The sequence below is a fragment of the Salvelinus namaycush genome, chromosome 3 (genome assembly GCF_016432855.1).
Source record: "Salvelinus namaycush isolate Seneca chromosome 3, SaNama_1.0, whole genome shotgun sequence".
NCBI lineage: Eukaryota > Metazoa > Chordata > Actinopteri > Salmoniformes > Salmonidae > Salvelinus > Salvelinus namaycush.
The window spans coordinates 72,437,115-72,459,171 of record NC_052309.1 but is presented as its reverse complement, the minus strand read 5'-3'; the positions used below and the strand labels follow the sequence as shown (position 1 = coordinate 72,459,171).

At 48.7% G+C, this 22,057-nt stretch overlaps 1 protein-coding gene across 1 annotated transcript in view; it reads right to left on the bottom strand.

Moving 5' to 3' along the window:
• LOC120037228 (neurogenic locus notch homolog protein 2-like) overlaps positions 1 to 21,117 on the bottom strand; it is a 40,069-nt gene extending 18,952 nt beyond the window's left edge. Inside the window, exons 1-7 of the mRNA XM_038983407.1 lie at positions 20,820 to 21,117; positions 18,818 to 18,890; positions 3,965 to 4,107; positions 3,405 to 3,740; positions 2,169 to 2,525; positions 1,778 to 1,933; positions 1,472 to 1,657 (exon numbers count right to left, since the gene is read on the bottom strand). Coding sequence (XP_038839335.1) covers positions 1,472 to 1,657; positions 1,778 to 1,933; positions 2,169 to 2,525; positions 3,405 to 3,740; positions 3,965 to 4,107; positions 18,818 to 18,890; positions 20,820 to 20,883 — 1,315 coding nt within the window. The 5' untranslated portion in view covers positions 20,884 to 21,117. The remainder of the gene's footprint in view (positions 1 to 1,471; positions 1,658 to 1,777; positions 1,934 to 2,168; positions 2,526 to 3,404; positions 3,741 to 3,964; positions 4,108 to 18,817; positions 18,891 to 20,819) is intronic.
• Positions 21,118 to 22,057: the final 940 nt, after the last annotated feature.

Here is a 22,057-nt window from a genome sequence, read left to right as displayed (position 1 = left end):
AGTTTCCCTATCTATCTAGGGGACTTCTAGCAGTGGAAAGAGTTCACAGTCTCAGGAGGCGAGGCCACAGAAGGTTTTCAATCAACACTGCTCTTGTCAGAGTCCCAAACCACAGGGGGAACGTTAGCTTTTACTCCCTGGATGGGAAACCATCACAAATACACCTAATTGAAGTGCTGGCTGGGCTAAGGCTGTGACCTGGATCACCAAACCCCACCGTGGTTCCACACCGTGTTACCACTCCCTGTCCCTGGGTCATCTTCCCCCTTAACAACTGTCCTATATTCAGTGGAATTGTGCTATAGAGCGTTGCAGTGTCCCCTCCATTGAGGTGAAGCTGAGTGTGGACTGGGCTGCGGCGGCTCTGAAGAGACAGAGGTGGCGTGGAATCAGGAAGAATCGGCCACTCCACATGGCGCTCCACCAGGCTAGCCGATGATGAGGAGGGTGGAGAGAGAGGAAGGGAGCTGTCTGTGGAAAATTAACGGGGAGGTGGAGGGGAAGGGGGAGGGTAGAAGCTCTGGGAAAAAGCCTCTCTCCCTTCTCTTCTCTGTGTGTGTGTGTGTATGAGGGGTGTAAAGTGGAGCACAGAGGGGCCCTATTGTTCTGCTCCATTCCCACCACTCCACCGCTCATTATTATTCACAGCACACTCCTCCCCCTCGCCTCGCTTCTCTCTCTCCCTCTCTCACCATCCAGCCCTATAGACCACGACTCCCATCCCTAATTTGCATAGTCCCCCAAACCAAACCCCCAGCCAGCATGCATGGACTGAGGACGGTGCTGTGCGTGAGAGTTTCAATGTGTTTGTGAAGGAGGGTCGGCAGCCTTGACTCTGTACCGTTCTAACTAACACACTGGCTGGCTGTCTTACTGGGACCACCGGTGTCAAGGTTATGAGCACCTCTCTAGCCCACCACCACCACCACCACCGCCACCACCACCACCGCCAGCAGCAGCAGCAGCAGCAGCAGCAGCAGCAGTGAGAACGTGTTACATAATAAGATCTAGTGCTGAGGGTTGATGGAGGGTTAGCGCTGTGGCTACTGCTACTCTGGGAAAGTCAAGTGTAAAGCCATCATCGTGTCTGGGGCTCAGAGGGTCTATAGTAAACAAGAGGGATGGGAGAGCAGTGAGAGATGAGATGAGACAGGACTGGGCTGTAGTTCCCTGGCTGTAGTTCCCTGGCTGTAGTTCCATAGCTGTAATTCCCTGGCTGTAGTTCCCTGGTTGTAGTTCCGTAGTTGTAATTCCCTGTACTTATTTGTAGTTCTCTGGCTGTAGTTCAGTAGCTGTAATTCCCTGTAGTTCCCTAGCTGTATTTCTCTGTAGTTCTCTGGCTGTAGTTCAGTAGCCGTAGTTCCCTGGCTGTATTTCTCTGGCTGTAGTTCAGTAGCCGTAGTTCCCTGTAGTTCCCTAGCTGTAGTTCTGTGCTGTGAGGTGTCTCCAGGTGGTTGGGGTGTGGTCCTACCTGGCATGCAGATGCAGGTGAACTCTCCGATGCGGTCCAGACAGGTGGCATCGTTCTGGCAGGGCATGGACAGACACTCGTTGATGTCTATCTCACAGCGGGGGCCGGCGTAGCCTCGGCCACACTGGCACTGGAAGGACCCCTCTGTGTTCACACACTTCCCAAAGTGTTCACAGGGGTTGGCACCTGTAGGCAGAGGGAACAGGGGTCAGTGCACCCGCTCACACACAGTACATATAGGGCGGGGCCAGGTGAGATAGGACCAACACAAAGCAGAGGGCGGTGCTAAATAATATGCCATCTTACCAATGGAACACTCGTCCATGTCCTGGTTGCAGGCTCCGCCCACGAAGCCGGCGGGACAGGTGCAGATGGCGCGCCCGTTCAGGGGGTTGGTGTCACACACGGCGCCCTCGTTACACGGGTTGCTGACGCACGCGTCGTCCAGGTGACAGAGCAGACCTGAGGGAGGGGACACAGTGACAAACAGAGCCATGTCAGGAACACTGTCCTCCTGTGAGTAAACAAACAAGACCCTAACTAACATACAGCTGACTGGGACTAGGACTGCAAAATTCTGGAAACTTCCCTGGTTTTCCAGACCGGGATTTCAGGAAAACCAGGTAATTTGGGGAAAGTTCCCGGAATTTCACAACCCTAACAGGGACACAGAGAAACAGTGGACCAGCGGACTCACCGGTTTTCCCCACGGGGCATTCGCAGAAGAAGGACGCCACGCGGTCGTGGCAGGTGGCGCCGTTGAAGCACACGGCGGTGGCACAGTCGTCGATGTTCTCGCTGCAGTCGTCTCCCGTCCAGCCGTTGACGCACACGCAGGTGTGCCCCCCGATGGTGTTGAAGCAGGTGCCTCCGTTATGGCAGGCGTTGGGCTGCATAAGGCACTCATTGACATCCTCTGCACAGTACTGACCTGTCCACTCAGGTGGGCACTGGCAATTATAGGTGTTGACTCCATCCACACACAGGCCTCCATTCATACACCTATGCCCTGGGCAGTCGTCCACGTTCGTCTCACAGTTGTGTCCCTCGAACCCTGACAGAGAGAGAGAGAGCAGAGAGGGAGAGGTGAGCCAAGAAGCTAAGTCTCAGGGATAATAGCCACTCCCATTCGAGTTAAGTGCTCACTAACACATCCAATGCCCCCCACTTCCATTCATATGGTCTTCCTAAACATTCCCCTCTGCTTCCCACAGCCGTGGAGGTAAAGGGCAGAGAGGGGCAGTAAAAGTGTTTACATGTTCTCATGGCGTGGTGTTTCCCACAGTAGGCAGCAGCAGCAGCAGAGCACCAGGGAGGCCCCTGACACCACCAGGCTGACACACAGCGCTGTGCTGTGCTACAGAGGTCCACTACTCCCTGCCATGTTTGCTTGTTTTATAATCGCTCACAGTTTCAATGACTTCCTCTCCGGCTCAGAGACATTTCCTGTCAGCTCCCAGGAGGGAAGCCAGAAGGGCCATGAAGTAAATTCCTCCTGAAGGGAGCAGAGGCCCACTCTCCTCTCCCAACCCCCGTTTGTCCCCCCATCCCGTCAACAACCTATTAATAGCAGCCAGAAAGAGAGAGAGAGAGAGAGAGAGAGAGAGAGAGAGAGAGAGAGAGAGAGAGAGAGAGAGAGAGAGAGGCATGGGAACCTGGGAAAGACAGGGGAGTAGATCCACATCCCACCAGACAGCACTAGCAGCTACGTCAGACAGCCTGGGGAACCCTGAGAAAGACCTGGGGTTCATAGTGACTGGCGGGGCTCTGGGGTCTGTGTTGAGGCAGTGTGTGTGTGTGTGTGTGTGTGTGTGTGTGTGTGTGTGTGTGTGTGTGTGTGTGTGTGTGTGTGTGTGTGTGTGTGTGTGTGTGTGTGTGTGTGTGTGTGTGTGTGTGTGTGTGTGGGGGCCAGTTTATGAGCCAATCAGTTTACCTGGCAGGCAGGCACAGTCGTAGGTGTGATCTCCGGTCGGGCGGCAGGTGCCCCCGTTGATGCACTGGGAGGGGGCGCAGGGCAGGGAGGACACCTCGCAGGTGCGCCCGCTGTACCCAGGTGGGCACTGGCAGCGGAAGGAACCATGGGTGTTCATGCAGAGGCCTGCATTGAGACAGACGCCAGACTTGCGGCACTCGTCGATATCGTTGCGGCAGTTCTTCCCCTGGAACCCGGGCGGGCAGGAACAATTATAGTGGTTATTCCAACTGGCACAGCGGGCGCCATTGGCACAGGGGCTGGTGGCACAGGCGTCTATGAGGGAGCAGTCTTGACCTGTAGATAGATAAGGGATGCAATGTCTCATTATGAACATTTTAGTTAACACCTAAACCTAATATATGCTTTATAACTTGTTATAAGCATGCATGAGCCTTAAACTGCCTTTCATAAATGTACTTGCATACTGTACATAAATGTGCACAGATCAGCTCTTTCCGACACCACTCTCTCAGTAAACACTGATCCACACGGACAGACAGACAGACAGACAGACAGACCTCTGAACCCTCTCTGGCACACACAGGTGAATTGTGGCATTCCGTTGGCCACCTGGCTCTTGCAGGCGGCTCCGTTGAGGCATGGCGACCGGTGACAGGGGTCCAGGCTTTGGCACAGAGGCCCGATGTACCCCGGCCGACATCTGGACAGAAATACGGAACACGGCATGTTAGACCCTAGGTTAGACTGACAGACAGACTGACAGCAGAGCAGCAGGCCTCAGAGCTGAGCAAGTTGGGAGAGAAGTGAAACTAACTAGAACTACATCAGTGTGATTTTCCAGCCAAAAGCCAGGCAGGCAACCCCGTTCCCAGCTCCCACCATGTTCCTGCTCCACCCCCTGACAGACACCTTGGCAGGCGCCCCTGACTCTGACTCAGACCCTGGAAGGAGTCAGTCCCCTTGGCCCTGGACTGGGTGGGTTCCATTCAGTCAGAATATTTATACTGCAAGCACACACACACACACTTTACACACACTGTTTCTAATTTGGAAACAGCTGTAAGCTATCAGTCATTGTCTTTCTCTCTTGTCTGTAAAAGACAAGACATGCACTCTTCTCCATTTCCCTCTCCCTCTGTTGTTCCCAGATGGAAAGCATCACTCTCTCCATGCCAGTTCACATTCTTCCACCATTACTCCTTTTCCGCACTTCAGCTCTCACTTTTCCCCTCGTACGTTAAAACAAGCACGCCCAAAACCAGCAGCTTAGACCACCTGTGACATAGTTGACATATGAGAGATGCAGACATTAGGAACCAGGACTCCACTAACACAACAACATTTCACTGACTCTGAGAGCTGCTCGCGAACGATTCTAAAGTCTAGATGAGAAATAAATGTCTCTGCTTCCTGGACCTCTTCCTAGTTGTTGTTTTCCAGTAACGCATCACACCATCTTGATGGACGACTAAAGCCTGAACTAAAAGTGCGCAGGTAGGGTGAGGTACTCCAGGGGCCCCAGGGGAGGGCAGTGTGGGCAAGCACTACCTATTGGGGTCTGTTTGAGAGGGAGGCCAGTGTGATAGGTAGATAACCCTACATCCACCCAGGGAAAGGGAGCCCCGGTCCGGCGAGAGGGATAGGGACGGGAATTGGCTCCCACTTCAAACAGGTCGTTTGAAGCTGATGACAGGGAAGTGATGGCTGGGCCCTGACCCTCCCTCGGGGCCCGCTCTCCTATTTCACTGTAAAATAACCCCTGGGCAGAAAACAACAATGGCTTTTCCTCTTCTTGTTTGCAGGAGGGGGTAGATCATCTCTGTTACTTTTTGTGCATCTTTTGTTACCTACTCTCTCTCTCTCTCCTCCCGCAATCTGCTTTTCTGACTCTGCTCTCTGAATGGGGGGCCTGAGGCTAGTGCAGGGGGAGGAGGAGCTGTTCCGTAGGGGCCACTCTTCTTGTGGGTTACCAGGCCCTGTGTGCTGAATACTGAGCCGGACTGCTCTCTGTCTCTCTATTACACTGTGTTCCACTGGCTGCTCTGCTCCGCTTCCTAAAAACAAGACTGCTCAGTGTTCTGTGGCCTTTCTTTCTACCTGCCATGACAATGACGAGACCGAGAAGCCACAGGGCTCAGCATGGAGAGGCAGGCACACCCACATGAATGTGCAGCCGTAGAGACACACACACACTGGACCTAAAATCCAGAGAAACCCAGGAAAGTCCTCCTCATACAATTTGTTTCCCCTCTACACTTTCAATGACATGCTGAGAAGAATTACAAGATTATTCAAGTGCACCACTCTGATTAATATGACAACCGGTCATTTTGAACAAAACTGCCATTACAGTAAGAACATAATGGTTCTTGGCAGTTGGGACAGTGTTGGGGCCTGGGAGAGTTATGCTCCTCTACATGGAAGAAGAGCTAGGGCAGCAATATGGAGAGAGAGAGGAGAGAGAGGAGAGAGAGAGAGAGAGAGAGAGAGAGAGAGAGAGAGAGAGGAGAGAGAGGAGAGAGAGAGGGGGGGGGGCCGCTGGCTCGCTTAGTTTCCACGGCTACTCCTCCGTGTCCCAAAGCTCCTGCAGCATAGGCCTGGTTTTCCCTATGAACCCACTCACACGCTGGGAGGTCAGATGTCAAAGGTCACCAGTCTGATTGTAATGATAATGTCAGTCAGGCTGTGGAAAGGAGGGGGCGGAGCTGGCTGGGGGATGTGGGTGGTTGTGGGAAGGGAAGGCGGGGGATTCTGTTGGAGAGAGAATGTCTTTGGGAGGGTATGGGTGGGGTATAGAGGGGGGTCTGGTCGAGAGAGAATGTCATGTCATATTTCCTGTAATCCCTCGTCCCCTGCTCTGAAAACACTCTCTCTGAATCCCATATCCCTGTTGCCCTGGCAACCTCACAGACGAACGAGCAAGCCTCACCTCCCACCCCCTCCCTCCCAAGCCTTCGTCCCCTTTGCTATTTGTCATGGCTTGGCTGGGTTAATTTAGAAGGAAAGTAACTATGTCTGGAATCTAGGGTGTCACCCAGGAAGAAACGAGGACAGCGCTGCGTCGGCACAAAGAGACGTTTGGACGGACTGAGGAGGGGAAGGGGAACCGCTTGGAGGTTTTAAAACTAACAACACAGACTGACACTCCAAACTCTTCTGAGGCCATTCTGTGCTGTGGCCATTTAAAACGCTGAAGAAAGAACGGCAGAACAGCCATCTTTTACGGCCTGTTGTTCTGTTCTAAAGGCCTTCACAACTCTCCTGGACAGACAGACAGACAGGGAATAACTTACCGCTACTTTTAGAAACTAGCGGATGTGAGACTGTATGTGTGTGTGTTTGTCTGAGGCACAGTGAATGAGACCAGGGCAGTCACACTCAAATCTTTTTGACTTGTATTCTGTTGATACGGCAGTTAAAAGTTTAAGGGAGAGAGGAGAATCTCAACCGACGACTGTGGAGAGAGCTGCATAATGTGTGGATAATACTGACTGAGAGATGTTACAATTCAGGAAGTAAGGGTAAAAGAGTATGACTGGATTGTGAGAATAAATTAGGTGTGTGTGTGTGTGTGTGTGTGTGTGTGTGTGTGTGTGTGTGTGTGTGTGTGTGTGTGTGTGTGTGTGTGTGTGTGTGTGTGTGTGTGTGTGTGTGTGTGTCTGTGATTGAGCAGCAGCAGCGGTAGAGCAGGAGGGAATGCAGTGGAGAGATTGTTTGCTTTCCTTTAAAAACACACAGAGTCCAGCAGCCAAAACACACATTCTTTTGTCTAAGGCCTTGGCCATTGTCAACATGCTACTCTGGCAACACATAACTAAACCAGGGTTCTGTCAGTCTCGTGGCTGTGGAGGACGCTATTTTGTCCTGCACCTGTGGTTCAGTCAGGCAGCGTTATCAGAATCTGGGAGTTCAGTTCAGACTTTTACAGCCACCTGGATTCCACCAGTGTTGTGAAAGTGCTTGTCCACTGAGACTGCTGTAGTATAGCCTAGCAGAGCAGTAGCTGTTGGACCTTCGACCAGAGCCAGGGAGTGTTAAGTGTTTAGTGGTAGGATGTGGAGAGAGCAGGTGTGTGTGTGTGTGTGGGGGGGGTGTTGCGCAACCTGTCAAGATTTACTGAGGGCTGACTCCTGACCTTTGAGGAAGAGAGTGCGCCAGAGCCAGACGAGGGGGAGGTCTGTGGGGTGCAGCGGGGGCCGGGGCCAGAAAAGCCAGGGTAATCTCCTCAAGTCACAACAGACCTGAGGGTTGACGCCAGCTGCAGCCCCAGCCAGCACCATGCATCTGTCCACATCTGTCAGAGAGACTCAGGCTGTCTGGTGTTGGTCCGCTCTGCCAGGGCTTTACTCTTGCTAGAACAATGGAGCTATTCTGCCTGGCTGGTAGACGAGGCACGAACACCAACACACACACACAACATTACTTCACAAACACTCACATGCAATGGAGTTACTTTTTACACCTTCAACCAAAAGGGCACCAACGACAACAAAAACGATGCACATATTCACATGGTATAATGTGCGCACACATGCAAAGAAACAGCACAGTACACACCCAAACACAGGCAGGAACTTACAACCACTATAGCTGCTGGAAGAGGAGGGAGGCAGTATGGCGAGCACATCACAGGGCTGGGGATCCACTGAGAAATGACAAAACTGGTGACAATGAGATTGAGCTACTCCAACGTTCTACACTTTATGGGGGAGGCTTCTGAACAACACCAAGGGACCCAGACAGACCTACCGCAAAGACCCATTAGTAACTCCTATGTTTTACATGTTGAAAAGCAGACCCTGTGTTAAGGCTGAGCATGTGTTCCTCTCCAGATAAAGGAGACGAGATTTATGTGTGTGAATCAGGACACCTCCGTTCAGCCCGTGTGAGTGACAGTAACCCAGAGACACTTTTTCTGCTCTGTGGGTCATTGTGCAAGGTAACCTGAGCCCACCCTCTCAGACACAATACATCACCCAGCCTGACACAGGGGTCGCAGGCCAGCTCACCTGTGGACGTCACGCAGTAATCTGTGACACGGTTCGACACACCACGGTCACGGCCTACAGAGCAACAAGTATGGATGAATGGCCTGATCCCCACTCAGAGGGTGACCTATTCCACAGGTATTGTGAACCAACCAAAAGCCCATACAAGACAGATGGACAATAACAATAACAGGATAGAAAGCACAGCAGGGCCACCATCTTGTCATCCCCTTCAGCAGGAAGGAAGGAATCTCCAACCTCTACACTTCTGAGAACTGTCATGGAAGTTTTTTCCTTCCCTTGTTTGCGAGCTTGCTTTGGGAGGAATTTATGAAGGTATGGGAATTTGGTAACCTCCAACAAAAGTCCCTCTGAGGCAGTGTTCTGCCCACAGCAAAGCACAGCCCCCGTCAGGCAAACTCCCACCACCACCATCACCACCACCATCACCATCACCACCAGGAACCAGCAGCTCCATTTCTTATTTCTTTGTGAGATTCCATACTGACACCACACTGCCAACAAGAAGAGATCCTCCTCCCCCAACACCCCCTCTCCTCTCTCTCTCCCTGCTCTCCTCTTTCTCAGAGAGGAGCCAACAGGTTGGGGGTAGGGGAGAGTTCTGTGGGCCAAATAAAAGAGCTAAAGTAGTCAGAACTCCATTGTGTGAGGGGGGGGGGGGTTGGAGCGGAGTGGAGGGAGGAGGGGCAGTGACCCAAACAGACAGTCTTTCAGGCCTGAGCTTACACGGACCAACAGATCTCAGCTGTAGCCTGGCAACAGTAACCCATGGTTGGGGAGAGGGTGAGAGTGGAGGGGGGGCATTTGGGAGAGACACAGGGTTCTGGGAAGACAGTTTGTAAAGTTCTGGAGAGCATACAGTATGTACAGGTAACTTAGAGTTCAGTTAGTGACAAGATTAAACAGAATGACCATGATCAACTATAAAAGGATGTGTGTACGACAGTTTCCCAGTTTAAAGTGCAACGTTTTATTGAACAATGGTGCTTGGCGACAGACAATGGAGGTATTGAAATGAGCAGAGGGAGGTTTGAGGAGCGCCCCCATGGCATGAATATTAACCATGTGAACATTAAGACAATTAACCTCCTCTTAGAGAAAAGCAAATATGAATCTGAGCAGAAAAAAGCTGTCACTAAACGCTCTTAACCCTCGAGGGGACAAGAACACATGGGCCTATCAGTGTATTTCAAACTCTTGTGGCTTTGCTCGTCTCAATGCTCTTTGTAACTCCTTGTTTTCTCTGGTCAGAAGACTGCATGGACATGGTGCATTTTTGATCCTTGGCGTGACACATGTCTGCAATTATGTAAATAAGGGCTCAGTAATGCAGTAAACACACACATTTACCTCACATTAAACTGGAACGAAGACACTGATTCTTTAGGAGACAATGCAACACTAAAGTCGATATCTTAAGAAATACCTCAAATGTCAACACCTTTTCTTCTGGAAAAAAAACCCTCTCTGAAATAGTTTGAATAGCAAAGCAGACGCCCATAACCACATCACATGCATCCCAGGGTCGAGGTCTTCCAAAGCATTCTTCAACGTGCTCCACCACAGAACCCCACCACCTAAACTGAACCAGACTGCTGCAAAGCCTGAGAAAATCAAATGACTTTTTCCAGCACAAAAGGCAACTTCCTCACAGAGTTTCTCAACAAATGATTCCCCATCATGAAATGACAGAACTTCCCTCGCAATATCTTGCCTGTTTCTCACTGTGCTGGTTCCAAGTTCATTCAGGAATAATGTATAGCCAGGCCTAAATGTGACTAATGATGATGAGACAGCATTTGTTCCAATCCAAAGACCAAGTTCATTTATCATAGTTGGCTATTCTACTCCTCGGTGAACATTTATTTCACAATGACTTTGGGAGAGAGCAATGAATGGATTTCAATATATTCAAACAAAAGCTTTTATGAGGACAGGTTGATGGATTAGAATGTGGAGTCCAAACCAAACAGACCAGCACAGAGCAGACCGCTTCACAGGAGAAAGGCTGTGTGATAATCAGAGTCATTGGAGGTATGTTTACAAGACAGGGACTATCTTCCACAGTGATAAGAAACCGGGGGGAGAACGCTAGGAAAAGGGCCAAAGAATGTCCGTTATCTCAAGCACTCTCACCAACAAACCGCTGGAGAACTTTAAGATGAAGGGTGAGGTCCTCACTTCTATCTCCTCTAACATCTTATAAACACCAAAACAAACACTTTGACAACGTGGGATTTGACTTGTATCTTTCTGTAACCGTGTCTGGTTTCTATCTACTTTAAAGATGGACTATGCAGAAATAGGCTCCACCATTTCCTGGTTGCGAAAATTCGAATAGTTCGCCAACATTTCGGTTTATGTGACAAAACAAGCAAATATAGTGTAGAGAATCATTGTACCATCTAAACCGCTGTGAAATATATTGTCCATAACCAAAAATATTGTATTTTCAGCTGTTTGAAGCTGGTGTACAAAATCGAAAGTAAAACTAAATGTAAGAGTGGGAAGCATAGAAAGAGCTCACATAGAACAGATCTACTGCTTCTTTGACTTGCTTTCAATGAGAATGACAGATCTATAACTGATCGCCCAAAAAGTTAGATATTGCAGCTTTAATGCACCCTGCTGCTCGGCGGCTACATGAACACATTTCTGTGTTGTGGAAAAGAGTGCTTGCATTTCCTCTGGTCGTCTGAGGGAAGAACCCATTCCTTCCTCTCCTCAGCTAGTCTGGGTCTGAGAGGAGAGGGAGGGGAACATGTGGAGGAATCTCAATCGGCTGGGCTCAACCTCAGTTATTCCAATTCCATGTCTCTTTAGAAGCCGTAGTCTCCCAGCAGAAAGAGAAACAAGCAGGGGATGAGACATCAGAGGAAGGCCTGTCCCTATCTAAGCACGAGATTTAGACATATAGGGACTGAAGCATAATGTAGTAATAATATAGGACTTCATTGCATATTTTCTTCCTCTTTGGGCCACACAATAATGGACAGTCTGACAATGATTATCTAGCTCAGTTGAGTGTATGCGTCTCTGTGTCTGTGTCTGTGTGTCTCGGTCTCTGTGTCCCTGTGTCTGAGTGCTGTGTGCGTGTGAGTCAGTGTTTGTTCTTAGTAAAGATTCCAAATACAAAACATGAAGGGTTCACATGAGAGAAACAAGCAGGCAAGTTGTACCACAGTCCCTGATGATGAGTTGTGGCAGTAACATGATTGCGTAGTGGACGTTGTTGGTGGTATTGTGGTCAGTGTGGATGGAGGGATCAAGGAGGAGGGCAGAGAGCAGTGAGGAAGCTGCTTTAAGCTGCACAGACAGACAGAATGTGCGTATGAGAGCGGGTCAGAAGGCACCACTTCCTCTGACAGGGCCTGGGAACCACAGCTCCCAGTTCTCCTCCAGCCCCCATGATCCAGGAGCAGTGGGGACAAACCCCCTTCTACCCGCTACCTCCTCTCTCTGCTCAGACCCAACCACCGCTGTCTCAGATAAATACTGTTCATCTTCCCTTAGATATGCAACCACCTCAAATCTTATCTACAGGTCCAACAAGCTGAATCCACAGGTTCCTTCAAGTCGGGAAGAGACCACAGACTCCTTGGGAGTGAATCTCAATTGTGTTTACGTGATGCCATGGATCCTCTCTCATGGATGCGTTTTGAGGAGGCGAGGGAAGAGGACGCAAGGAATCAAGAAACACAATTGAGATTCACCCATGGAGTCAGCGGTCTCCTCCTGACATGACGGATTGGGGATGGCTCAATCTGCCTGTCAATCAGACACGAGTGATCTGTGGGTCCCTCCCGCTGCATGTTGGCGTGAGAGAACCTAATTGTCTATATATCCCACCAGTCATTCCAAACATGCCGTTTTAAATGAGAGCCCGTGGTCATGGTGTTTGAAGCCTTCCTGAGATGACTGCAGGGCTGAACGGGCTGGAGGTGAGCAGGACAACACACTGAGAGGAGCAGCAGAGGGGAAAGGAAAGGAGGAATCTTACTAAGCATTCCTCTCTAATCCAGCGTGAAGACGCCAGAGAAAATACTACTATCCCCAAGGTGTTCCGGGCAAAGCCAACAGGACTAACTAACTGTGTTGTCTGCCTGCTTCGCGCTGCCCGTCACCGTGTGACTGCCCACTGGGATTGTATTGTTGTTGTTGAATCAACATTGTTTCCACGTCATTGCAACAAAACAAAATCAGTGTGATGACGTTTAATCAACGTGGAAAACTGATTGGATTTGCAAAAAGTCATCAACGTAAGTGAATTCATTTTCTTTTTTTGTACCTAAATCCAATGACATGGTGCCATTTTTTGTTGATTTCATGTTGAATTCATGTTAGTTGACAACTCAACCAAATGTACATCAAAATTGTTGTTGAAATGACATCTGTGCCAAGTGAGTGGAGAATGTGTGTACATCTCTCTTTCAAGGTGAACTGGCTCTGTACAGGGGTACTGTACAGGATTACATCTCAGGGATGGGCAACTTTAATGGGGGTGGGGGTCACAAAAAGCTGAACTCGTCATGGGGGGGGGGGGGGGGGTGCATACATGCATCCATACCCACACATGCAATCTTTTGGGGGCCTAAGCGAAATTTTAAGTTTTAGAGTTCATTTCCTGCAATTCTACTCATTTTGCCATGGGGCGGAGAGAAATGTTTGCAGTTTTTAATATGATATCTGACTGAGATTGACTAACAATTCGACCGTGATTACTACAAGTTTAGATAGCTGGCCGCAAGACTAACTTACAATCTAAAATATGTTTGCTGACCAGGGCTAATTGAGTGACCGCCAGTTACCCATCCAAATCAAATCAAATCCCTGGTCTATCTGGTTTGGATCCAAATGACAATAATCACATTCAACAGAACTCAGAATTCTGCTCAGGTCTTTCTTTCCTCGTGGCAACTGAAAATAAAGCAAACATTAACACATAAAACCCTACTACACAGAGACCCTACTACACAGAGACCCTACTACACAGAGACCCCAGGACACAGAGACCCCAGGACACAAGAGACTCTACTACACAGAGACCCTAGGACACAGAGACTCTACTACACAGAGCTCATAGGACACAGAGACCCTACTACACACACACACACACACACACACACACACACACACACACACACACACACACACACACACACACACACACACACACACACACACACACACACACACACACACACACACACACACACACACTGAAGTGGCTGTTCCCTATGAAACTGAAAAACTGTCCCTCGTTCATCATGTCCTAAGAGGCCGGGAGCTTCCATGGAGGTCATTAAAACACAACACTTACAATTTATAGACCTCACTCTGCTACACTCTGCTACTGAGGTCACATCACAGCTATTAATAACACACAGAGCCACTGTTTCCCTCCCTCCATCCGCCTGCCTCACAGACAGAGAGAGAGAGAGAGAGACAGAGAGAGAGAGACAGTAAGAGAGAGAGAGAGAGAGAGAGACAGAGAGAGAGAGACAGTAAGAGAGAGAGAGAGAAAGAGAGAGAGAGAGAGAAGAACATATCTTTCAGATCCATCCATCCCTGCCAGAGGATCTGAAGCCATTGTGCAATCTGTGGTGGGGTCCACCACTGTGAGCTTTGAGAGACACAACACACAGAGGATAGATAAACCATTGGAGGAGCTGGGGAAAAACACACAGAGACAAAGAGCGTTCATCCCCAATAGCAGTGAGAGAGAAAGGGAGCATGTTCAGAGAAGAGGAGGCCTGTGGGCTGGTCCGCCGGCCGGCTCCATTCCTCCACGCACGAGCCCGTCTCTCCCAGCATGCGGCCAGCAGGCCGCTCAATGGCAGCACCTGGCCCTCCGCTTCTCCCCCTTTGTCAAAGATCTGACTTCACTGGATTACCATCACAACATCCACCAGCTGTCCCCCCCCCCCCCCCCCCCCAATTCTTCCAGCTGGATCCACTCTGAATGACACCTTCTCAATCTGCCTAATTATCTCCGGCACTCCAGCGGCCCCTCCGTTGCACATTCCATCTACACACAGACATACAGGGGCAGGGCAGGGCGGAGCAGAGGGGACCCGTGGCCCTTCAACTGACTGCTCACCTAGAGGGCCACTCTCTCTGTGATACTCAACCTCTTCACCATCAAGTGCACCACATGTCTGTCTGTCTGTCTCTGGGCTTTGTGCTCCCTTGGCCTTGTGTTCAACTATGGGATTCAGAGAGACAGAATGAGGGACAGAGAGAACAACAACGTTCTGGCCAATGACGTGTGTATGTTTTGTACCTCCCCCAACCCTCCAGGAGGCTGATGTAAGCAGGCGCATCAAGAGAAGAGAAGAGCTAAGACTGTAAATATGACACAACAGGGAGTATCATGCCCTGAAGCCAATGTACTGGATCCAATATACTGTTATCATGACTCAGAGAAGAAGAAGAAATCACTTGGATCGCTGTGGTGTGTGTTACAGGTGCATCAGCATAGTAGTCCCTCCCAGGCCAGGCCAGACCAGCCAACCCCTACACCTATCAGAAGTGACCCGTCATGCTGGCTCAGTGAGACGGTGGAACAGTGGAACAGGTTCCAGAAGGATTACTCCTGTAATCTGCTATCCACTACACATGTCTGAGACCCTGCTCGTTCACCTTAGACAGGGCCACAGCAGTGAACCATGAGGGGGCCACACAGACAGGGCCACAGCAGTGAACCATGCGGGGGCCACACAGACAGGGCCACAGCAGTGAACCATGAGGGGGCCACACAGACAGGGCCACAGCAATGAACCATGAGTGGGCCAGACAGACAGGGCCACAGCAGTGAACCACGCGGGGGGCAGACAGACAGGGCCACAGCAGTGAACCATGAGGGGTGCCACACAGACAGGGCCACAGCAGTGAACCACGAGGGGGCACACAGACAGGGCCACAGCAGTGAACCATGAGGGGGCCACACAGACAGGGCCACAGCAGTGAACCATGAGGGGGCCACACAGACAGGGCCACAGCAGTGAACCATGAGGGGTGCCACACAGACAGGGCCACAGCAGTGAACCATGAGGGGGCCAGACAGACAGGGCCACAGCAGTGAACCATGAGGGGGCCATACAGACAGGGCCACAGCAGTGAACCATGAGGGGGCCACACAGACAGGGCCACAGCAGTGAACCATGAGGGGGCCAGACAGACAGGGCCACAGCAGTGAACCATGAGGGGGCCAGACAGACAGGGCCACAGCAGTGAACCATGAGGGGGCCAGACAGACAGGGCCACAGCAGTGAACCATGAGGGGGCCACACAGACAGGGCCACAGCAGTGAACCATGAGGGGACCAGACAGACAGGGCCACAGCAGTGAACCATGAGGGGACCAGACAGACAGGGCCACAGCAGTGAACCATGAGGGGGCCAGACAGACAGGGCCACAGCAGTGAACCATGAGGGGGCCAGACAGACAGGGCCACAGCAGTGAACCATGAGGGGGCCAGACAGACAGGGCCACAGCAGTGAACCATGAGGGGGCCACACAGACAGAGCCAAAGCAGTGAACCATGAGGGGGCCAGACAGACAGGGTCACAGCAGTGAACCATGAGGGGGCCAGACAGACAGGGCCACAGCAGTGAACCATGAGGGGGCCAGACAGACAGGGCCACAGCAGTGAACCATGAGGGGGCCATACAGACAGGGCCACAGCAGTGAACCATGAGGGGGCCACACAGACAGGGCCACAGCAGTGAACCATGAGGGGGCCAGACAGACAGGGCCACAGCAGTGAACCATGAGGGGGCCAGACAGACAGGGCCACAGCAGTGAACCATGAGGGGGCCAGACAGACAGGGCCACAGCAGTGAACCATGAGGGGGCCAGACAGACAGGGCCACAGCAGTGAACCATGAGGGGGCCAGACAGACAGGGCTAACAGGGAGGGAGCAAAGCTTCATGGTTCTGGCATGCTTAGAGCAGAGTTTAGTAACATGTCTTTATGTTTGCCAACCAGACAGAGGATACATTGGTTTCTGGGACAGTAACAATGACAATAAAAAAAAATATAGAATATTACTGTCACCTGAGAACCCATGTTGCACAGCTTCAGAGAAGGACTTGATCAACAGCTTCTGCTCTGAAACATCAGGTAGGAAAATCCACAGGTTGATTTCAAACAGAGAGCTAATGGCTAGTTTGCCCTCTGTGATTTTCAGGTAAAATCTCACGTGTCTCACCAGCTCTCTACAATTTCTTCCTAAAGCTACCACTTTTATCTCTATCTGCTATTTCTCTCTCTCCATTCCTCCCTCACTCTCCTGTGCCCTTTCCTTTTCTCACCCTCTCCCCAGCTCTCAGCTCTCCTGATGGTGCCAGGTTACAGTCAGGTATCTGGGGGAAGAAAGGATCTTTGTTGTGGTTCTCCAGTTACACTGGGATCCCAGGGGATGGGGTGAGCTGGGTCCTCCAGTCGCCTCTGTCTAGGACTGGTTTGACCACTCTGCTCCCCCGTTGTCCGGGCGGAGGCTTCGCTGCCTGCCCCGGTCATGGCCCTGCCGTGGACGTGTTACCATTTTGTGTGGTACGGCATTTAGATTTCCTATTGGGAATCTCTTCTATGTATCGCTGTTGACACTGACCCAGAGGGGTGATTACGCATTAATGGATAGCCCTCCACGCCCCATACATATAGACACACAGCGCCAAAAAGCTGAGGAACACAAAGCATGAACACACTACACACTCTCTGAAAGGCAAACACTAACCCGGTGACGTGACGCCATTAAAGTTGGGAGATGAATGAACGCGCTTGGTCCAAGTTCAAGGGTTTAACTATGTACAATACTACAGTATTGACCAGGAGAAGGCTGAAGCACAGGCTAGTTGGTAGCAGAGTTATGTGACGACCCTGAGAAGACTTCTGCTCCAGAAAGTCTAACCAGTTTGAAAACAGAAGAGAGCTCATCTCACAAAGAACAGTTTGAGGAGCTATTAACACAATTACACATTTACCCACCGCTTTCCCTGCCTTGGGTAATGATTTGACAACTATATGGTCGTTTGTTGGTTACTGGCTGCACGTGCGTTTACACAGACGCTGCCTGCCACTTGTATACCTTTATGCAGTGTCTGTGTCTAATCTTTTACAATGGCCATGTTCTCAGACAGGTCAGAACTGGGATGTAAGTAATGAAATGAGACGGCAGTGTAGAATGTTCCAATCAAGCAGCAACTATAGTATAGACTACTGTGGTGGAATCAGTGGTCAATCCCTAGCCTACATAGGGATCTACTGTATAGCCTGGTTGAGAAACTCTACTGAGCATTGGAATGATGGTGGTGATGTCAAATAGCCTTTAGCCCAACTGTAGCATGAAGGTGAGGGTCGTGTCTCCAACCAAGTCCTAAAGACTACTGTAGTGGAGGGAAGCTGCCTGTCAGCCAACCTCATCAGACAAAAGTCAAAACCAAAGGAACCAAGTATTATTGTTCCATCCTCAGCTCTGGTCCAACTTCAAACACTAATGCATTATAGGCTTTGGTTTTCCCCAATGGTAAAAAGCCTAATGCCCCCCTAGCCATCATCACACGGTATTTATCCTAACTACTGAGATTGTTTCCCACGTACCCCCTGCCTATTGGAAAAACAAAGACCCCTAATCACTGTGAATGAGTGTGAGAGCTCCCACAGAAAACGTCCAAATCAGGCGGGAAGGTAAAAACAGCAGCCCCTGGCTCTCTGATGAGAACAACCATGTTGCTCTCGCTCTGACGGACTGGAACCACGACCTCACCGATATAGAAACCGTGGGAAACTCTCAAAATGAATTCCGCTGGTTACGAAACAATCCACCGAATTGCATATAAGGAACACCTTAGTCATGCTATGACCAGTTTAATACTGTCATTTATGTTTCACAAAGCTCTTCATCTTCAACAGGTGTAACTCCAAATGAACGTGTGTCACAAGGCAAACAAGTCCAGGCTGGAACACTCCATTCAACCTGTCTCGTATGTATCCATGTATTGTTCATTACACACATTACACCCCAAGTAGTGGTTCGATTGCAGACTGAAACATTTAAATAAACGTGTCAAATGTTCACCGTAAACACTTGCCATTGTCCACACTGTATCGATAACCACCCAGCACTTGGCTGAGTTCCAGTCCATTGTGAGCGCGGTGCAGCTCAAGTAATTTGCAATGCAATGATTTACTAACCAACGCTAAATAACACAAGTTCTGCATACTGATACAAATGACTAACCTATGCCTACTTGAACCGTTTCTACCCCATAACTCCTCAACTAATCTGGGCCTAAACTGTTTCAAAGTTCCCTCCTCATCATATCACCATTTGGAACAATGTAGGCCTGCAGTGATTTCGTACATGTGTGATCCATAAAACATGATGTTGCACTTACATGCATCGCGAGGGTGAGTCTATGCACGTTCCTCCATTGTCACAAGGTCTGTATGTATCCACGCAGCGGAATCCTGTGGAGAGGAAGGAGAGATGAAGGGAGTCCGACCCATGGTGATCAGGCCCTTTTCTCAGGGCAGGTTTGAAATATTAATTTCATCCAGACATTTGATAGAGCAGGCTATATTATTTGTGGGAGGAGAAGTGGGCATTTAAAAAATATATATATAATCAAATTACACTTGTCCGCTGTTCAGAATCAATCATTCCAACATACCGGTAAGCCATGTGCTGGATTTCAAACATGTTGCTCTTGGCTAGACAGTTCCATTTTCCCACTCGTTAAAATGACACTTTATGGACACACCCGCTTACATGGGTACGCTTATGTTTACTTTCTTGGCAAGAGCTGATAGCGTTATCTGCGACTGAATGCAGATGCTGAGATGGGTGTAGACAGAGAAACGAGATAGGATTCCATTTATTTTTCATAGATTCATTCATCATTTTAGTAATAATAGGTTTGATATGGTAATTATTGACTATGTGGGATTACTATAAGAATATCTGCCAACGGTTTCGTTGAGGGTAGGCATAACATATAAGCCAATGAATGGTTTCCATAATTTGTTTAATTACAGTGTAATGTAGCCGACTCAAGTTGATTAATGTTCAGGGGTATTGCAAGATAATTAATTAATTCAGAGTTCAACTATGAGCTTCCCTGTATACAACCAATCACATTTTGCTACCATAAACTTTTATTTTACTGTCAACAAAATAGACCTATAGGTTACTTTCTCAACAGTAGGCCTAGTTCAAAGGATTTTCGCGCACAAACAGATCTGGAACTCACAACCCCATCAAACATCCATCCAAAAGGTTTGTGAGCCATATGTGGGAGCTTATTACACAGCATAGACAGATACATTACCTTTTTTAAATCATGTTAAATTATATTCTAGCACTCATCCCATCCCCCACAACAACAAAGTTCAAATGTTGAAAGCTCTTTGTTCAGATAAGGAGGGGGTAAAGTTGCCTCATCACCCCCCTTCACTCACAAACAAATCTCACCCTATACCCCCACGAACGAGGATAAGACTTGAATGAAATAGGGAAAATACTTATCTCCTACAAGACATTCATATGAAATTCCGTTTTTATGTGAGTGAACTGTGCTTCTAGCCTACAACTTGTGGACGAATGCCCGAAGTAACTTTCTTTCAATTGTTACATTCCGCGTTCCGTTCTTGCGGGCTTGCTTGCACAGCGCTGCCAGCGGCAAACACACTATCGCTTGTAATTATGTTCTCACCGTGGCGATCAGCCTCGCAAAGTTACCCACAGAGACGCATACCAATCCCGCAGAGACAAGCGGATTCTTTGCTGTTATCGGATGCAATCTGTAAACAAAAATCTCAACCACACAATAGAAGATGCAACATTTGTATCAACCTCCACAAAACACCTCCCAACTTCCTCCCATTGAATACATTGGGCTTTGTTACTCAAACACTGCTAGAAGTTAGAATAACTTCAGGGGGCAAATATTCCAGGATAGAATACTCCTTGTTCACTACCAGTCTACAAAGAACAATATGCAATTACAAAATTGGTAGCCTATTACCGTAGGCTGTACAAAAACGAATGCTTGTTATCCAGTTATTAACCCGTTATAATAGCCTTCGTATGTGTTAGAAATCGAACTTTGAACCGCACTAACAACCAACCATGCTTTTGTAAATGAAATGCTTAAAACAAATCTTTGTAACCTAGACTAGAGATCAGCTAGCATGTTGTCTGGCATGTGCTTCAATCTGATGCCATTTAAATTGCGCAGCGCACAGGTGACAAAATGTAACGTTAACAATTTGTGAAGGGGAAAAAAACGGAAAAAGCTAGAATATGTCCAGACTTGTCTGCTAGCCAAATTTAGAATAAAAATCACATACACATTAATTGAAATGTATGTGACTGTCAAATAAATTAATTGTCCTTACCTTCGCAATTATGGACCAAGAATAAAATTGGTAAAAATATCCAAGCTTTATAATTCCCCCCCATCTCGGTGGAAATTTGTCCCAACTCTTCTCTTTGAAGTGTTAACTTAGCAGTAATACATCCTTTGAGTTCACCGAGAGATAAAAGTTCCAAGAGGCAGTGTCTGGGATCTTCAAAAAGTTCATTAATCAACTAAAAGTAAAAACGGTGTATAAATCGTATAGGTCCTATCCCGTATTAGCATTCGCAGCTCGGACACGGCTGTTGTGCGTCTCCTCCTGGAACTTTTGAAAAACTTTTTTTTCTTCTCAGCTTGAAGTCTGCGCTGGGAAACAACTTGGTATTACTCCGCCCTCCTTTCCTTTCCACTTGCAGTAAGGGGTTACACTCCGCTCAAGACAAATAGTCCGCAAGCCACCCCTCAATGGACCGGGTAAAGTGTTTTTTGTATGTCATTAGCAACATTTAGGGAGAGACCAGTCTTGTTGCCTTTCAAGAGTATGACACATAACGGTACCATTGAGGTATCTCTCACTTGAAAATAATTTCAAAGAAACAGTAAATTATCTAATTAATATGACAGCACGTTAAGACATAAATGTAGACAGTCAGTTTATACTGGCACTTTATATTGAGTTTTTTCAGCGTTGTAATCGATCTGTAATAGCCAATCTAGAGTAGACTTACATTAAAAAGCTGTGATCTCAATGCAACAAATCCATGAATTAATGTTGACCCACTGTTAGCTATCTAATTTCTGAATGATGTCATTTTTTAAGTAGCCTACATTTTCCATGGGTCATGTTGAGTGTCAAGTCAATCTACCAATTCTACCATAAAAAATCTTTGCCATTACTACTTGATATGATCTGTTATTATCAACTTGATAATAATAGATAACAATCTTTGTAGAATAACAACATGTTTACAGTAGAGTGTGATGGACTACTGTTTTCCTGACAATGCACCTCTTGTTATCCTGACAGGAGTGTGTCTGGGTGCTACTTGTTTGTTTGTTTGTGTGTTTACACTTGATGCTTTGCAGATAAGACTGTGAATCATGTTTACATGATGGAAATGAGAGCAGACATCCCTGTTACCACCCTTTATACTGCTACTGTCAGGGCTACAGGCCTCTCTTTCTCTCAGCCTGCCTCTCCAGTGTCCAAAGCCCTGTGTCGGTGGACTCATTTTATACAGCCGCTGTATAGTGCCTCGGTTGTTCTGTGTGCTCAGA